Source organism: Trichechus manatus, unplaced genomic scaffold (genome assembly GCF_000243295.1).
Source record: "Trichechus manatus latirostris isolate Lorelei unplaced genomic scaffold, TriManLat1.0 scaffold00041, whole genome shotgun sequence".
NCBI classification, from domain to species: Eukaryota; Metazoa; Chordata; class Mammalia; order Sirenia; family Trichechidae; genus Trichechus; species Trichechus manatus.
The window spans coordinates 15,112,183-15,128,607 of NW_004443977.1; the positions used below are offsets into that span (position 1 = coordinate 15,112,183).

General features: G+C 40.7%; 1 protein-coding gene across 2 annotated transcripts in view; it reads right to left on the reverse strand.

Moving 5' to 3' along the window:
* Positions 1-6,429: 6,429 nt before the first annotated feature.
* Positions 6,430-16,425, reverse strand: part of WDFY1 (WD repeat and FYVE domain containing 1) — a 50,481-nt gene continuing 40,485 nt past the window's right edge. For both annotated transcript variants that reach the window (XM_004376368.2, XM_023731349.1), the window contains 4 exons: positions 14,137-14,238; positions 10,736-10,866; positions 9,341-9,449; positions 6,430-8,528 (listed from right to left, as the gene is read on the reverse strand). In XM_004376368.2, the coding sequence (XP_004376425.1) occupies positions 8,469-8,528; positions 9,341-9,449; positions 10,736-10,866; positions 14,137-14,238 (402 nt within the window). In that variant the 3' untranslated portion in view covers positions 6,430-8,468. The remainder of the gene's footprint in view (positions 8,529-9,340; positions 9,450-10,735; positions 10,867-14,136; positions 14,239-16,425) is intronic.

Consider the following 16,425-nt stretch of genomic DNA (forward strand, 5'->3'; position numbering starts at 1 on the left):
TATCACTGTATGTCCCACAGTCCAGTCCAATCCCTGTCTGAAGAGTTGGCCTCGGAAATTGTTTTAGTTCTGGGCTGATAGAGAGTCCAGGGGCCATGCTTTCCAGGGTTCCTCCAGTCTCAGTCAGACCATTAAGCCTGGTTTTCTTACTAGAATTTGAGTTCTGCACCCCACCTTTCTCCTGCTCCATCAGGGGCTCTCTGTTGTGTTCCCTGTCAGGGCGGTCATTGGTGGCAGCTGGGCACCATCTAGTTCTTCTGGTCTCAGGCTGATGAAGTCTCTGGTTTATGTGGCCCTTTCTGTCTCTTGGGCTAGTACTTCCCTTGTGTCTTTCGTGTTCTTCATTCTCCCTTACTCCAGGTGGTTGGGACCAATTGATGCATCTTAGATGGCTGCTTACAAGCTTTTAAGACCCCAGATACCACTCACCAAAGCAGGATGAAGAACATTTTCTTAATAAGCTTTGTTATGCCAATTGACCTAGATGTCCCGTGAAAGCATGGTCCCCGGACCCCTACCCGATACTCTGTCTCTCAAAGTATTTGACTGTATTCAGGAAACTTCTTGGCTTTGGTTTAGTCCAGTTGTGCTGACTTCCCCCGTAGTGTGTGCTGTCCTTCTCTTCACCTAATTCTTATCTACTATCTAGTTAGTAAATAACCCTCAACATGTATATTTCTTAATTTTCATTTACCTACTTTCACAAGTTGAAATGTAACAGAAAAATCTTTAAATCATCCATTAAAACTGTGCCACTAACTTCCAGGTTTTATGAAAACAAACAGGTTTTCTGAGAGGGGGAATAAAATTGTTTAAAAGTGGCCAGGTACTCAAATGAATGAAGCACAGTACAGATTTAGAAAATCAAAAGGGTTAACGATTTCAAGGACAGAGCAGATACTGCATGAAGGGCACTGAGGCTATAGACACAGAGACTAATCCCTGCCTTCCAGAGCAGGAGAGCTTAACAGACCACTACAAGTACGTGTACATCTCCTTACATGAATTAAAGGATGTGGTAGGGCTAGAAAATGGTTTAAATAAACTTACAATTGTTCCAAAATAATTTCCCTTCTTCTGAGTTCAGGTATCTTGAATTCAACAAATCGTGCTAATTTTGATAGAACAGAATTCACTATTATTAACTATAGAATTAACTGAAAAAATATATGCCTATCAAAATACCTGGTTGTTTATCATTATGTCATTGAAACTTAATACCACATTTATTTACTAAGGGAATGATACCTGGCATTCTGAAATATTAAAGTCATGTGACTGTTTTGTGACTTAATTAGTTGGGTTTGATTTTCACAGTAGAGTCTATGGGTTATTGGCTATTTCCAAATGTTTTAGGAAGTGATAATTCCCATTATGTGGGCAGATTTAAGTAAAAGTCGCTTAGGAGTGTTGTGGGTTTAATAGTCATACCCTAGAAGAGTGATTCCCAAGTTCTTTCAAATTCATTAGCTTGATTTTGGACTCCCCAACATTCCTTGCTGTTGCAATAATGTTAATCGATTTCAGATAGAAAAAAAATTTACTTTCTAGAAGAAATTTTTAAACAGTTTCAAACTAACTTAAAACACTGTTGTTAAGTACCGTCGTGTCTCTTCCTACTCATAGTGACCTTATGTACAACAGAAGGAAACCCTGCCCAGTCCTGCACCATCCTCACAATCATTGCTCTGTTTGAACCCATTGTTGCAGCCACTGTGTCAATCCATCTCATTGAGGATCTTCCTCTTTTTCGCCCACCCTCTACTTTACCAAGAATGATGTCCTCCAGGGACTAGTCCCTCCTGATAACATTTCCAAAGTATGTGAGATGAAGTCTCGCCATCCTCGCGTCCAAGGAGCATTCGGGCTGTTCTTCTTCCAATAAAATAGAGTATCATAAAACATGGATTAAGAATCACTGTCTTTAGAGTATATTTGAAATGGTTGGTTTGTAATAAACTTGGCATTGTAAATGTCATCACAGATGCCACCTATATTAGTGCCACCACTGATTCATGATTACAGAAGAAATGAATGGTGAATCGAGTTCTAATGTCCCCTTTAACCTTAAACGCCAGGCTGGGAGAAAATATGTTGATGTACAAGACCTTCTGACCTTGCTTTTGGTGTAAAGAAATTCCTGTTCCCTTTTCCTTCTCCAGCATGTCAAATTCGAGATCTAAAATTTCTTCAAATATGAAACAGTCAGTATGGGCTACTAGAAAAATAAGCATGGGCTTTGAGATCAGATAGACCAGAGTCTGAATTATTTTTCCACTTGGGTTTGACCTTGAAAGTTATCTCTTGAGGTCCATTTCCATATTACAAATGACAAGACTGAAGTCAAAAAGGTGGTCCCAGACTGTATCAACTTTCATGAGGAATTCTATGTGTTAACATGCAAATAAGCTTCCCCAGGATGGTTTGTCTGTGTAATAGAAAGACATGGAGAGATATCCAAGGATAGTCAGGGGGACTCATGGACTAAAAAGTGATATATGAGAAAGCTGTAACTCAAGCACTTGGATTATCCATCTGAGAATGTTTTTACAAATGAGGAGTAACATAGGTGAAATCTAAAAAGGGAAAGCCAGAAAACAAGAACCTGCTGGTGTGTTTCTACTTTCCAGGTGAGAAGAGACCAGCTGACTCCAGTACCCTCGGGGATGCATCCATCGGGTTATTGGATGACATCGAGATCATCCAGCCAACCTTTCTTCCTCAGCATCCTGCTCCTTTCAGCGATGATTTGGTTCCTACATAGACTCTTACAGATATTTGGAAGGAGCCTTGGTGGCACAACAGTTAAGTACTTGGCTGCTAACAAAAAGATTGGTGGTTCAAACCCATCCAGCAGCTCTGTAGGAGAAAAGATCTGGTGATTTGTTCCCATAAAGATAACAGCCTAGAAAACCCTATGGGGCAGTTCTATTCTGTCACATGGTTCACTATGAGTCAAAATCAATGTGATGGCACCTAACAACAACAGATACTTGGGTGGCTTGGCAGGTATAATTCTCATTATAAATTAATAAATTGGAACTCCATAAATAAGACACTAAATATATATATATATATATACCTTTTATATAAAGGTATGTAAAAATAACTTTTTATTGCCAATTGAAAGGAACAAATTCAAGTGTTGGCAATGGCTAAGGATATGATTAATGAGAATCAAAAACTTAAAATATGCATATTCCTTGAGCTAGCAATTCTCACTTCTAAAAATTTATCCTAAAAAAAACAGGAAAAGTGGGTAGGCTGAACATAAAAGTATGCTCAGTTTAGTGTTTTTAAAGAGAAATTATAAATTGAAGAATGTATAAATAATCTAATTTCAAAATGTTGTTGTCATCGAGTCAATTCCGATTCATGTGATGCCATGTGACAGAGTAGAATTGCCCCCTAGGATTTCTTAGGCTGTAATCTTTACGGGAGCAGATTGCCAGGTCTTTTCTCCCAAGGAGCTGCTGGTAGGTTTGAACCTCAGACCTTTCAGTTAGCAGCCAAATGTTTTGAACTTTGTGCCACCAGGGCTCCTTAATTTCAGCATGAGGCGGGTGAAATAATGGTCTAGCCATATAATGGAACAGTGGAATACTGTATGCTGTTGCACTAAAAGCAACAGACACTACCTCAGTGGACTAAAACAGTCAAGATCTATTTCTTACTCATGCAAAACCCACTGCAGTTCCAGGGCAGTTGTGCTCCATGGGGTGGCTCAGCGCCACGCTCCTCTTTCAACACGAGCTTCCATGACTGTTATGGAAGAAACTGCCGTGGTACAGCCTCTCACCAGCAATGAAATGTTCTGCCCACATTTCATTCTAAAGCAAGTCACATGACCTTACCTAACCTCAACGGGTTAGAGAAGTGCAGTCTAAGCACCTGACAGGAAGGAGGAAGAACACTGAGGGCACCACACTCATGTCTCCTACAACTCTGCAGCCAGTAAAAATGGTAACACGGTGCTCTGTTTTTTGATATGGACAAACTATCCATACTGTCTCAAGTGGGAAAAAAAAGCACGGTCCCATTAAAAAAACCTATCTATAAGTGTGTGTTATATATGTAGACGTGCATTAGAAAACATTGGAGGCATACAGCACAGGTTAAACAGTGTTTTCTACAGATGACTGAATTAGAGGGTTTTCAAAAATATACTTTGTTGTATCTTTTTTTGTTTTCCATTATAATAAACCTATTTTTGATCAGAGAAAACAAAGCTTTACCTCTTTTGAGAAACACAATAAACTGCCCTCCTACTTCCTAAGTCAACCTCTTAGTAGTTTAGCCGAGGAATTAATTCTCCTGGGTCTGAGCCACCCTGTGTTTACTCACAAACACTGAGCCATTGAAGCAAAAGACCAGAGCACAGGCTAGGTGAATCCTAGATACCCAGAGCAATGCTGATGGATGATGGCTCAAGCAGGGCTTCACAGACTTCAGGCGATAATACTTATCTCCCTGTTATGGACTGAACTGTCCCCCAAAAAGTTATGTGTAGGCCCTAAGCCCTGTACTTGTAAGGGACCCAGTTTGGGAATAGGGATTTATGTTAATGAGGCCATGCCTGAATAGGGGTGGGTCTTAATCACTTAGAAGTGGTATCTTACAAAAAGGGCAGAATAGACGCAGACACAAACACACACACGCAAGACAGACACCACGTGAAGATCCATCTACAAGCAGAGAACGCCAAAGATTGCTGGCAGTCAGCAGAAACTAGGAGAGAGGGCCACAGGGGAGATCGACACCGCTGAGACCCGGATTTGGACTTTTAGCCTCCAGACTGTGAGAAAATAAAGTTCTGTCCTTTAAAGCCATCCATGTGTGGTATATTTTGTTAGGGCAGAACCAGGGACCTAAGACACTCCCTTACATAAAACACGCATCGCATGCTGGCACATTAAGGCAGGGGATAAGGAGAAAGCACGTGCTTTCAAGTCAGACAGAGTTTGAAAGCTTTCACTTGTTGGAATCTTGGTTTTCTCATCTGGAAAGTGGGAAAATAATGCCTTGCAGAATCACTGCCAGGACTGACTGAGAGAATGTAGGTAAAGCATCCAGCACACAAAGGGTGCGGAACAAATGTTAGCTGTTATTATTGCCCTATGCCCAGATCAAACATAACAAAAGCAAAATTAAGCAACATGGAAACAAGCAAGGAACACTTTATTAAATGCATAGTCTCAAAAAAACAAACAAAACCACACAAAAACAGAACCACAAACAGGAGCAAAGAACAAAGCTTTCTAGCCTCTCTGGGAGACACAGGGCACGTATTTTATAGAAACATAGCTAGTACAAGAACAAAAGGTACTAATAAACATTATCCTTTGCTTCCCCAGTCAAAAAAAGACTATAGAGAAAAAAGGTTTAAATTGTATTCTAATATAAATTTGTTGCACAGTTAAACTTCAATTTACTCAAAGTTATTGTACAGTAAACTGCAGAAAATAGAATAGGCATTCAATAATCTCATATTTAACAATTAAGCAATAGACACTTGAATAAATACAGTATGTATTACTTATTTGTTAAACCTCACATTTATAATGAGCAGGTGGTTAACTATTAATAGTAACTGGTTTCTTACATTTTAGGAGATACCAAATCCAGTAACAGAAGTAGAAAGTACTTGACTGAAAAATGATTTTAGAAAATATCGCCTTGGGTCTGAGTCACTATGGTATTTATTACGCACTTGGGTCAGTTTCAACAGTTTAAAAGTGTAGATACTAACAAGCTGAATTCTTTAGGGGAAGAATAAGAACAAAGTGACATATTTAGAGCAATAGTTTTTGTTTATATCCTCTAGGTAGCAGGACAGAACTAGGACATCATAAACATAGAGTTACAATGTAATGAATAATTTGTTTCTACTTAATGCTATAGGCGTACTTCTATCACTTGGTCTAATAAAGGGAAATTTAAAAATATATTTATAATGAGCAATTGGCATTTCCTTAGCACATACATACTAGATCTAAATATAAAGATCTTCTCCAACACTCTGTATTTTGTAATCCCTATTTGTACAAATAAGCTTTGAGTGTTCAGTAATGGAAAGACCAATAAGCTGTTACTTTATGACTACTTTAAATGACCCGTTTAAGAGTAATGCCGTCTAAATAAGGCAATAACTATAAGCCTACTTGTACCTTCCTTATCTTCCCATTCTGTGAAATTGAGAAAATAGTTTTTGCCCACCTCTATAAAAAATATTACCCCATTTGTTACCTAGTGTGTGATAGGGATAAGACAAGTCGGCTATGTGTGTTTTTAAAAAGAAAAATGATAATAGGCTCACAGGAAAGAGAAAACTATATTGAAACAATCTTTCCAAGATTTGCTGCTCCAATTTTTCCTTAAATTTCGTCCTTGACTTGTATTAACTTAATGCCTTAGGAGGTTCTCTATGGAATACTGTTTTTTTTTTTTTTTTCATTAAGCATTGTTTAAAAATTGAAAAGATTGAAAGCTATGGAGCATTCTCCACAGCTGTAATATTCTGCCCATCCACCACAGAAATAAAATTAAAAAAAAAAAAAATCACATTCTATAGAAGTTAAGGGAAAACAAAACCACAGTATACACTCTTCAACATGGCATGGGCTCAGTCACATTCTATTTTCCTTTCAGGACTTAATAGTAAGTCCAGGATAGCACCTTTGTATGGGCTGAATAATGAACTGGACTAAAATTAATAAGAGAAGTTTAACATTCAACATCGTGGTTTAAAAGTTAAAATCACTCAATTTTTCTTCCAGATTATGTTGAACCTAGGAAAAGCTTTTAAAAAGAAAATCTTTCCTGCGTGATGTAACACAAAAATTGTAAAGAGCAAACAAAACCCTTCGTCTTATTTCTGAAGACAAGTCAACTTTTAATGCAGGTCATACTAGAACACGATGTGCCTGTCCTCCTTTTGTTTCCTTGCCATTTGTGTCACATGGCCATTAAAACATCTTCTTTTAACTGCCTTCTTAAAAGTTATAGTCCCTCTAAGCTGTTGTTATAAAACAGATTCTGTGCCTTAGTTTTATCATGTAAGAGTGACCATGTTGTCTTGATATGATCCCAACCCAGTGATGCAACAGTGAGTTCTTATCAACATACATTAGTAAAACTAACAAAAATATTGTTGCTATCTACTTATAAATTTGTCCTTAAAAAAAAAGTAGGCCCCTCTCTACTCCCATAGCCCTACAGTAATACATACACATTCTGTTGGTAAAACACAAACAAATAAATATTTGAATATTAAATGATAGGTTCCCAATTTGCCACCTCTTCCCCATCCGGGTACTAAGCGGCCAAAAGCTTTAAAAATGCCATTTTGTACAACAAATGTTACCAGTTACTATGAAGGGGATTTATGGGTTGGCAATTATTAGGTAAGACCTGGTTCACAATTACGGTTCAGGGTCACCAGTTTTTCTCTGTGAAATACAAGTTACAACTGAAGGTCAGTACAGTTGAAAAGCTTTGGAGTACATTTCTGAGGTGTGTATTAAGTTGCAACATTACATGGGCTCATGTGGGAAGTATAAATAGATTGTGAGGAGCAAGAGGACTGGGCTGTTCCACGGAACAGACTGACCACTTCCCATTACAATCATGCTGGTAACTAAGTTTTCTGTTCGTCATTACTAATTGCAATGAGAAAAGGTCAGGCGGCTTGTGTGATCCCCATATTAACAGCACCATTAAAAAAAGTTTTGTCCTCAGAGCATACTTGGGGGAAATGGCAGACTGTGGACTGCCTTGGTTATTACAGAAATTTCACAATTTACTTAACAACAACTGCAAAGATTTACCCACAGGCATATTGGCCAGGAAGAGAAATAACCGAAGCGAGCCAAACATTAAGTGCAGATTATGGCACTACCTAAAGAGAACAGATATCTGTAAGAAGTTATCAATAACGAAGTGTAGAGAATATTCACATACTGCCAGAAGATAAGGAGACATCTCTGGTTTCTTAAATTCCTATTGCCACCCCTCCAGAAAGAGAGAACAAGTCCTCCTTCCCCCTAATTTCTGCTCCAACAGAGCCACAAACAGCCCTTGGAAAGCCACTTAGTCTGAGCAGAGGTGTGTTTGCACTTGGAACTTCTTTGAGAAAGTTCTAGGCCATTAACTTTTTTGCTCAATTTTTTCCCTCCAAAACTTTCATTTGCTAGATTATTCTTTCAGTACACAGTAGCTCATTGTCCACGAGATTATGTTGAAGTAAATCCATTCCCCAGCAAACTACTACAGAGAAACCTTTTCCACACTAGTCCCAGAGGTAGTTCTACAAGTGCCCAACAATGTGCTTTTACAGTTTTTTCTTTTAAAAAATGTTGATTTAAGTGGCTACTGTCCATTTACACGATAGTGACTGTGGAGCTAGACGGGAAGGATTTCATTTGGTGAAGGTTGCTTTCGTAAGGTGTATAGATCGCCCAGCTCCTGGATCAGGGTGGAGAAAATCCAGTTGCTAGACTGCAACCAACCACAGGCGTCATGTCCCAGATCTACGAAAGAAATAAGATGCATGGAGAAGGCATCATCCGCCACGTTGTCTAATGGCAAAGTCAACACTGCAAAACAAACAGCTGCTAAACTTGCAAAGGGGTCACAACTACGAATTCGCTCACTCTTCTTTCGTCACTGCAAAATCTCCCCGAGAGTTATATAGCGATAGAAGTGCTCCACCCAAACATGAAAAAAGCCTATAGTAATAATTATTATTTTAACACCGAAAAATTACATGCTAATATTTTACTATAAATTAATTTTTTTTTAAAAAAAGCCCTCTGGGGATATAAAATATTTTATAGTTTCACAACTCAAGAGTGGTTCTAAATATAAAATACTTTTCAATCTGTGTGTTAGTTACCCAGTGATTTAATGGAAAAAAAAAACAACAACTGGTTATTCCTTAGAATTAGGAAGCTTTCTGCCCAGGATGAAAAGCAACTTTAGGAAGGGAAAGAATGACGAGAGAAAGGGGCCTGCTAAGACCCAGGCTGGGTGGTTAGGGAGAGACGCAGTGGCTTGCTCAGTGCTGGCTGTGATTTAACAGGTGCCAGTGGCTTACCAGCTCACTCCGTAAGACTGACGTGGCAAAGGGGAACTCCCTTGGGATTAACCACCACCAGGGGAGTGGAAACTCACAAGTACACAGTTTGTTACTTGGGCCTTTAAACTGGCAATGGTTTGCTTACAAACAGGAAAGGGAAGCTTGCCAACCAGAAAGGTAATTACAACAGAAATGTCTTAAGTCTGTTCACAGAATGGAGCCATCTAAACTGACATGCTAGTTAAGACAAGTAAGCCAGGTTACCTTTACAACACGATCGGTCCCACAGGTCACCATTAGTCCCCTAGCAACGTCCATGGACATGTGGGAAATGTTATGTTTTCCTTCATGAAAGGTTGCCAGAGAAGTCCGACTAACAAAGATAAAACAGATCATTTAAAACTCACCTGACTGTCCCTGTAGTTGTTCAGTGCCATCAAATTGATTTTGACTCATAGTGACCCTGTGTGACAGTGTAGAACTGCTCCACTGGGATTTCTAGCCTGTGATCTTTATGGGAGCAGATTGCCAGGTCTTTCTCCCATGGAACCACCGGGTGGATTCGAACAGCCAATCTTTTGGTTAGCAGCCAAGCGCTTAACTGTTGCACCACCAGGGATAAGGAATAACTTTACTTTGCAGCATGAAAGAAACACTTACAATAATAGTGTTAAAATTTGCTCCTAAAAATGTGGCTACAGTTTTGAAAACTGAATCCTTAACTAAAGGATGGCAGAAGCCATGATAAGTTGCAAGACTGTTTTATAGAACACCCAAAATAACTGATGTTTATTTTCTTGGAGGAAGGGCTGATACATTCCGAAACATAAAAACAAGAACATCTAGTATAGAAGAGGAACCTCGGTGCAGGAGACCACCTGGCATGGGCAAAGTGTACATGGGCAGCCAGCAGGATCCCCCAAAACCGCTCTGCCCTCGGTGGAACAGCGCTCCCCACAGCTCCACCTCGAGCGCTGCCTGGGGAGCTTGAGAGCCCTGACCTCGATCACTAGTTCATTTACCAACACCTGTGGCGATGCTCGAGCCTCCCAATTTGGGCCTCTGCCAAGGCTTGCCAGTCTACTACTTTAAAAGATGGTTCAAAGGGAAGGCGAGTAAAATGGTGGATCTGCCCGAGTCAGGAAAGAACGGAAACGGCACAAAGACGGAGATATTTCTTACACACAAATACTTATCTGAGAATAGATTGCTAGCTCAGAGTTTTGTGGAAGAAAGAACATTGTTCTCTTGAGCTTTCCCAGCAATTAAATTTACATACATGTGTGAACAAAGATTCGAGATCTGGGTGTTTTTGGGAGATTGTCAGCTAAGCCACTACCATCAATTTGCACATGGACAAACTGCCACTGTTGCCACTGCACAGTTCCCTGCAGAGCACGTGGGTCAGGAACGTCCCCTGAACTGTCAACTGGTCTTAGGAACATCATTCCTGACGGTGCTCGGGAGAAATTTGCCCCAGCAGGTGGAGCAGCTTGAGAATAAATAGTAATGTGCTCGTAAGTTATAATGTTAGGGCAGAATCCTCTCTTTAGAAATTGTTTATGAACTTCAGCAGAGACAAACGTGCAAGTGGAAATATTATTTCTCAAGCTCTTCTCGTTTCAGATGTGCAATAAAGCTAAGATGTGTAACACTCACTCTTCGTCTTTGATGGAGTCGTAACAGGAGTCGCACACCCGGACCTGGAACTCGAAGCCCATGATGGGGTAACTGGAGCGCTTGCTGCTGCACTTCCCGCATACGGCCTGCCCGCATTTCCTGCAGTGATGCTTCCAGGAGGACCAGAGGGAGGAAAACAAGGAGTTTAACCCTTGCTTTAATGCACGTGGGTTCCTTTTAGAGTTGGGGAATGGGAGGGGGGAAGATTTGCTGGAATTATAATCACCCTGATTCAATGTACCAATTAAATCTCAAAAGATCGACAATTTTGACACTTGGTATGGATTTCCAAACAACCCTGCCTTATTGGTCATATACTGTTTTTTATTCGTTCATATTATTTGTCTGGATGTCAACAACCATTTACCAGTTGCTGTAGAGTTGACTCTGACTCATGGCGACCCCGTGTGTGTCAGAGTAGAACTGTGCTCCATAGGGTTTTCAGTGGCTGATTTTTCAGAAGTAGACCACCAGGCCTTTCTTCCGAGGCACCTCTACATAGAAATGAATCTCCATCATTTCAGCTAGCAGCCGAGTGCATTAACCATTTGCACCACCCAGGGACTCCAGATGTCAACAAACAACACTGTTACAGCCAAATTCATTTAGGAGCCCAACCCACTGAGATTTCGGGAAGAAAACATCTATTCCTATGTCAGATAAACGTTTTGAAATAAAGTTTTAGATGTAATTTGTCCTCAACAAGACATTTAAAAAAATTAATACCCATATTCATATGTTTTGCTATTTCATCTTTCAAGCTGTGGTCCTGGAAATAAGCTGCAAGAACATTCCAAAATGGTCCAATCATTATTACTGATTTTGAAATATTCTTTTGCTACTAAAAGATTAGTGACCTGTACCTTTCCATTCTCTTCTATTAGTTGTTAGCACATAGGAGTATAATTGTTCTCTTCATGTTTCTGTTAGACATAGGGAATACTTCACCCATCAATTATGATGCGCCAGTTACCACCACACATGCACTGCGAGAACTCAGCTAATGACAGAAGTCAGATGCTGTTTCAGAGCAGCCGAATGTTATGAGTGCTGAAAATGATCCCTGCATTGCCGGCTAGTCTCGTATTAGACCTTACTGTACAGTAGCCTTGTTAAGTAAAGCCGAAGAAAGTTTATTAACTCACACAAACTTCAGGCTAATCTCTCATGAAATCAGCATTCTTTTTTACTCACCAGCACAAATTTATACTCATCTTTAGTGAGTGGCTACCTTCAAGGCTGCTGTAGAAATATATTGTTTGTAGAACTTTAGTATTACATGGATACATAGTGCTAAGAGCTTCTCTGAAACTCATGGGCTCTGTGAGGGATGCTTCTTTAATTTAAAAGAGGAAATACAGTACTCAAAGCAACTTAGTAAAAATGTTCCAGGTATAGTTGTAAAGGAACCACTTAATATAATCTCAAATTCTTTTTTTTTTGGCTTTAACAAAGAGAAATTTATTTCTTCACAATCAAGTAGGCTAAAAGTCCAAATTCAGGGCATCAGCTCCAGGGGAAGTCTTCCTCTCTCTGTCGGCCTTCTCATCAGTGTTCCCCTGGGCTAGGAGCTTCTTGGCGCAGGGACCCTGGTCCAAAGGACGCACTCTGCTCCCGGCACTGCTTTCTTGATGGTATGAAGTCCCCCTGTCTCACTGCTCACTTCTGTCTTTTATATCTCAAGAGACTGCCTCAGGACACAATCCAGTCTTGTAGATCAGGTCCTGCCTTACTAACACAACTGCCACCCATCCTCCCTCATTAACATCATAGAGGCCGGTTTACAACACACAGGAAAATCACACAGTACCAGGAATCATGGCCTAGCCAAATTGATACACATTTTTGGGGGGACAAAATTCAAACCATGACATTCCACCCTTTGGCTCCCCCAAAATCACATCCTTGCAACCTGGAAAACATATTCACCCCATCATATCATAGCAAAAGTCTTAACTCCAAGTCCAAAATCCAAAAATTCCTCTTCATCCGTGAAATCTAGAACACAAGTTCTCTGCTTCCAAAGGTACAATGGCAGAACAGGCACAAGCTAGACATTTCCATTACAAATGGGAGAAACTTTTGAAACTGAGGCAGCTCAGCTTCTTGTGTCCCTTGTCTCTTCAGCTTCTGCTTCAGTTTCCTGTGGCCTCTTGGCCCTCGGGCCTCATGCTCCCATCTGCCCTGCTGGGGCAAGTGTTCCAAAGCTCTGTAGCTCCACCGATGTAAGTGCCCAGAGGCACCCCACTCTGCCAGGAAGCCTCCTGCACACAGGCACTCAGCTCTCTCGCTCCGTGGGTCGGCTCCAGCACCATCTCGCACTGGTCTCCTGGTTCTGCTGCTGTTGGTTCTCTCCCGCTGCCGCTTCTCTGCTGCTGTAGGTTCTCTGCTGCTGCTGGTCCTCTGTCACTGCCATACGTCTATCCATTCACAGTTTTAAAACCGCTTCCACATTTTAGGTATCTGTTAGAGCAGCACCCCACTCTCTCGGTACCAAATTCTGCCTTAGTTATCTAGTGCTGCTACAACAGAAATACCACAAGTGGATGGCTTTAACAAAGAGAAATTTATTTCTTCACAATCAAGTAGGCTAAAAGTCCAAATTCCGGGCATCAGCTCCAGGGGAAGGCTTTCTTATCAGTGGTCCCCTGGACTAGGAGCTTCTCAGCGCAGGGACCCTGGTCCAAAGGACGCACTCTGCTCCTGGCACTGCTTTCTTGATGGTATGAGGTCCCCTATAATCTCAAATTCTTTACCAGCTGCCACAGAGTCGACTCTGACTCATGGCGACCCCTTGAGTGGCAGAGTAGAACTGTGTTCCACTAGGTTTTCAATGACTGATTTTTGGGAAGTAGATTACCAGGACTTTCTTCTGAGATGCCTCTGGGTGGACTCAAACTTCTAACCTTTCAGTTGGCAGCTGAGTGTGTCAACTGTTTACACCACTTAGGATCAAATTCTTAGGGTCAGAGTATTCTATTGAGAGTTAAATTGTCACTTAACTTTCTGTTTCTGTCAGCATAAGGCATATAATTGTATGCCCTAATTTACTCTAATTCTGATTGTCAAGCATGAAATACTGACTTAAACAATTAATAGTCCTAAACTTGAAAATCTTCTATCTATTTACAAACAGGCTCTCAAGATTTTCTATGCATCCCGGCTTTTCCAGTGCAGGAGAAGCAATGGAATCATTATGTAACAGTCTTATGACCCCAGGAAAGACCTTGCTCATTGTTAGCCTCATGATGGAAGTAATATGAAAATTGAAGAAATAAACAGAATTTGCAGGAACAAAGTGTGATTCCAAAAAAGAAAGATTAATTATACAAATAACAAAATACATGACACCCAGTGATGGCTCAGCATTGGCTACTTACCTGTCTTAACCCCAGAGTTTTCGTGTCCCACATCTGCTTTAAATTCCAGAAAAAGGGCTGCTCACATTTCTGACAAGAATCACTTTCTAACCACTGAGGAGCCTGTGGGGTAGAGACAATCAAAGCCAACGTCAATGCAGCCCTGTCTTCACACAGAAATTAATACAATTGTTCTCGACCTTGTCGGAGTTAGCATTTCTTTTTAATTCCTTAATATTTTACAGCTGGTTGCCATATTCAATACTATGTCTAATTGTGTTTTGAGTAATCTACAAAATTTCAGCAATGCTTACAGGGCTGTTCAGAATCTAATCTACAGATAAGAGGGAATAATTCAATCTTCACTGTCAACTCTGAAGAGCTTTCTTTACATATTTCTTTCTGATGCCAGTTGTTTGAAATGTACATCCAGCTGAGTGAAAACCCACTGCCTGCAGAATCTAGTGAACTGCCACTTGGAAAGGCTCTCGGGTCACACGCTGGCTGATAGGACAGGCCCGGGAGGAAAAAAAAAAAAAAAAGGTTGCCTAGTTCTTCTAGGTGAACATCACATCAGACTGATTCGTCACCCCTCCTTTCCCAGCTCTCAAAAGTAAGTCTCTGGCTCCTGTGTCACCGAAAGCCATCCTACAGACCCCTACTCTAGCAGTGGATTCACTGGTACTGTTATTTGTACCCGTTTCTTCCCACACCTTCCCCACTAGCCAATGAGTTCTTGAAAGCAGAGGCCTGGTCTTATTCATCTTTAGATATCCACAGTCTGTAACAGAGTAGATTCCCCATAAATTGTTGACAAAACAGATGAACTGAACTCTCAAAACAACTTTATTAGAACTTAGGAAATATTCCTCTAAACGAAAAATTACAAACTGTATTCAATTACAAGATGAACCTATTAGAAGTCTACTTAACCCCAAACATCACTTGGGTGTTAAAAGGGGCAATAAAAATAGAAGATACTATTTTCTATACATTAAACCAAAACAAAGATTAAGGAATAAGAGATTCTTTCTCCTGTATATCTAATAAGAGGAGGCAATGATGGCGGAATCATAAAATTTCTGAATTACACTGATCTCAGAAAATATGCAGTGAAGATAAAGACTTTACAGAGATTCTAAAGGGAATTTCTGGTGGTTTAAAGGGTGGGTGCTCCTCGTTCATTATTATGTTTCCTCACGTATCAAAACTTCTGGCTTTGCTATTTCTTATTTTAGATTAAAAAAAAAAACAAAAAAAAACCCATGCTGTCAAGTTGATTCCAACTCATAGTGACCCTGTAGGACACAGCAGAACTGCCCTATAGGGTTTCCAAGGAGCGGCTGGTGGATTTGAATTGCCAGCTTTTTGGTTAGCAGCTGTAGCTCTTAACCACTGCACCAGCGGAGCTCCCTTTATTTTAGACAAATCACTAGAAATATCTGTGTATATGACAGCCATTAATTAGTGAGGACGGCTTTGGCCGGGCAGGGGTGGGGAAGACATTAACAAATAAAATGAAGTAGACTGAGAAAAAAGAGAGGTTTCTTTGAAATAACTGGAGAAATGTTGGAAATGAGAAGGGAGGGAATAAAGAATGATAAAGAGATGTGTACATGTGTGAGAAAGATTATTATCTTCAAGCCAATAAACACTAGAACACTAGAAGCAGAGAGAGATAAGAAAGGATCTTCCCCTACAGCCTACAGAGAGAATGTGGCCCTGCTGACACCCTGAATTTGGACTTACCAGTTGTCAGGTGCTGTCAGGTTGATTTCGACTCATGACAACCCCATGTGTCAGAGCAGAACTGTGCTCCATGGGGTCTACAATGGCTTATTTTTTGGAAGCAGATCACCAGGCCTTTCTTCTGAAGTGCCTCCAGATGGACTCAAACCTCTAATATTTCAGTTAGCAACCGAGCGTATTAACTGGTCGTACCACCCAGAAACTCTGAATTTTGACTGCTAGCCTCCAAAATTGCGAGGCAATAAATGGCAGCCCTAGGAAACTAATGCATGGGTATGCTAAGGATTCAGGGTTATTCAGCGAGAATCAGACTCACAGTCTAAGGCCACGCAAAACAGACACATGTGCAGGTCTGACGGGAATGCTGCATCAGTGTGTGGTGTCCACTGCAGCGCTGCACAGCCCGCTGCAATATCCACCGCTGTAAGGACAGCACACCGAGCAAACCACGTGACGCTGCCAAACGTCTTGGCTGTTGCGATGCAGCAGTAATGAACCGCGCGTTACACACGTTCACCCAAGTTTCCAGACTTTATGGCCAGCTGGTAGGTAGGGGTGCAA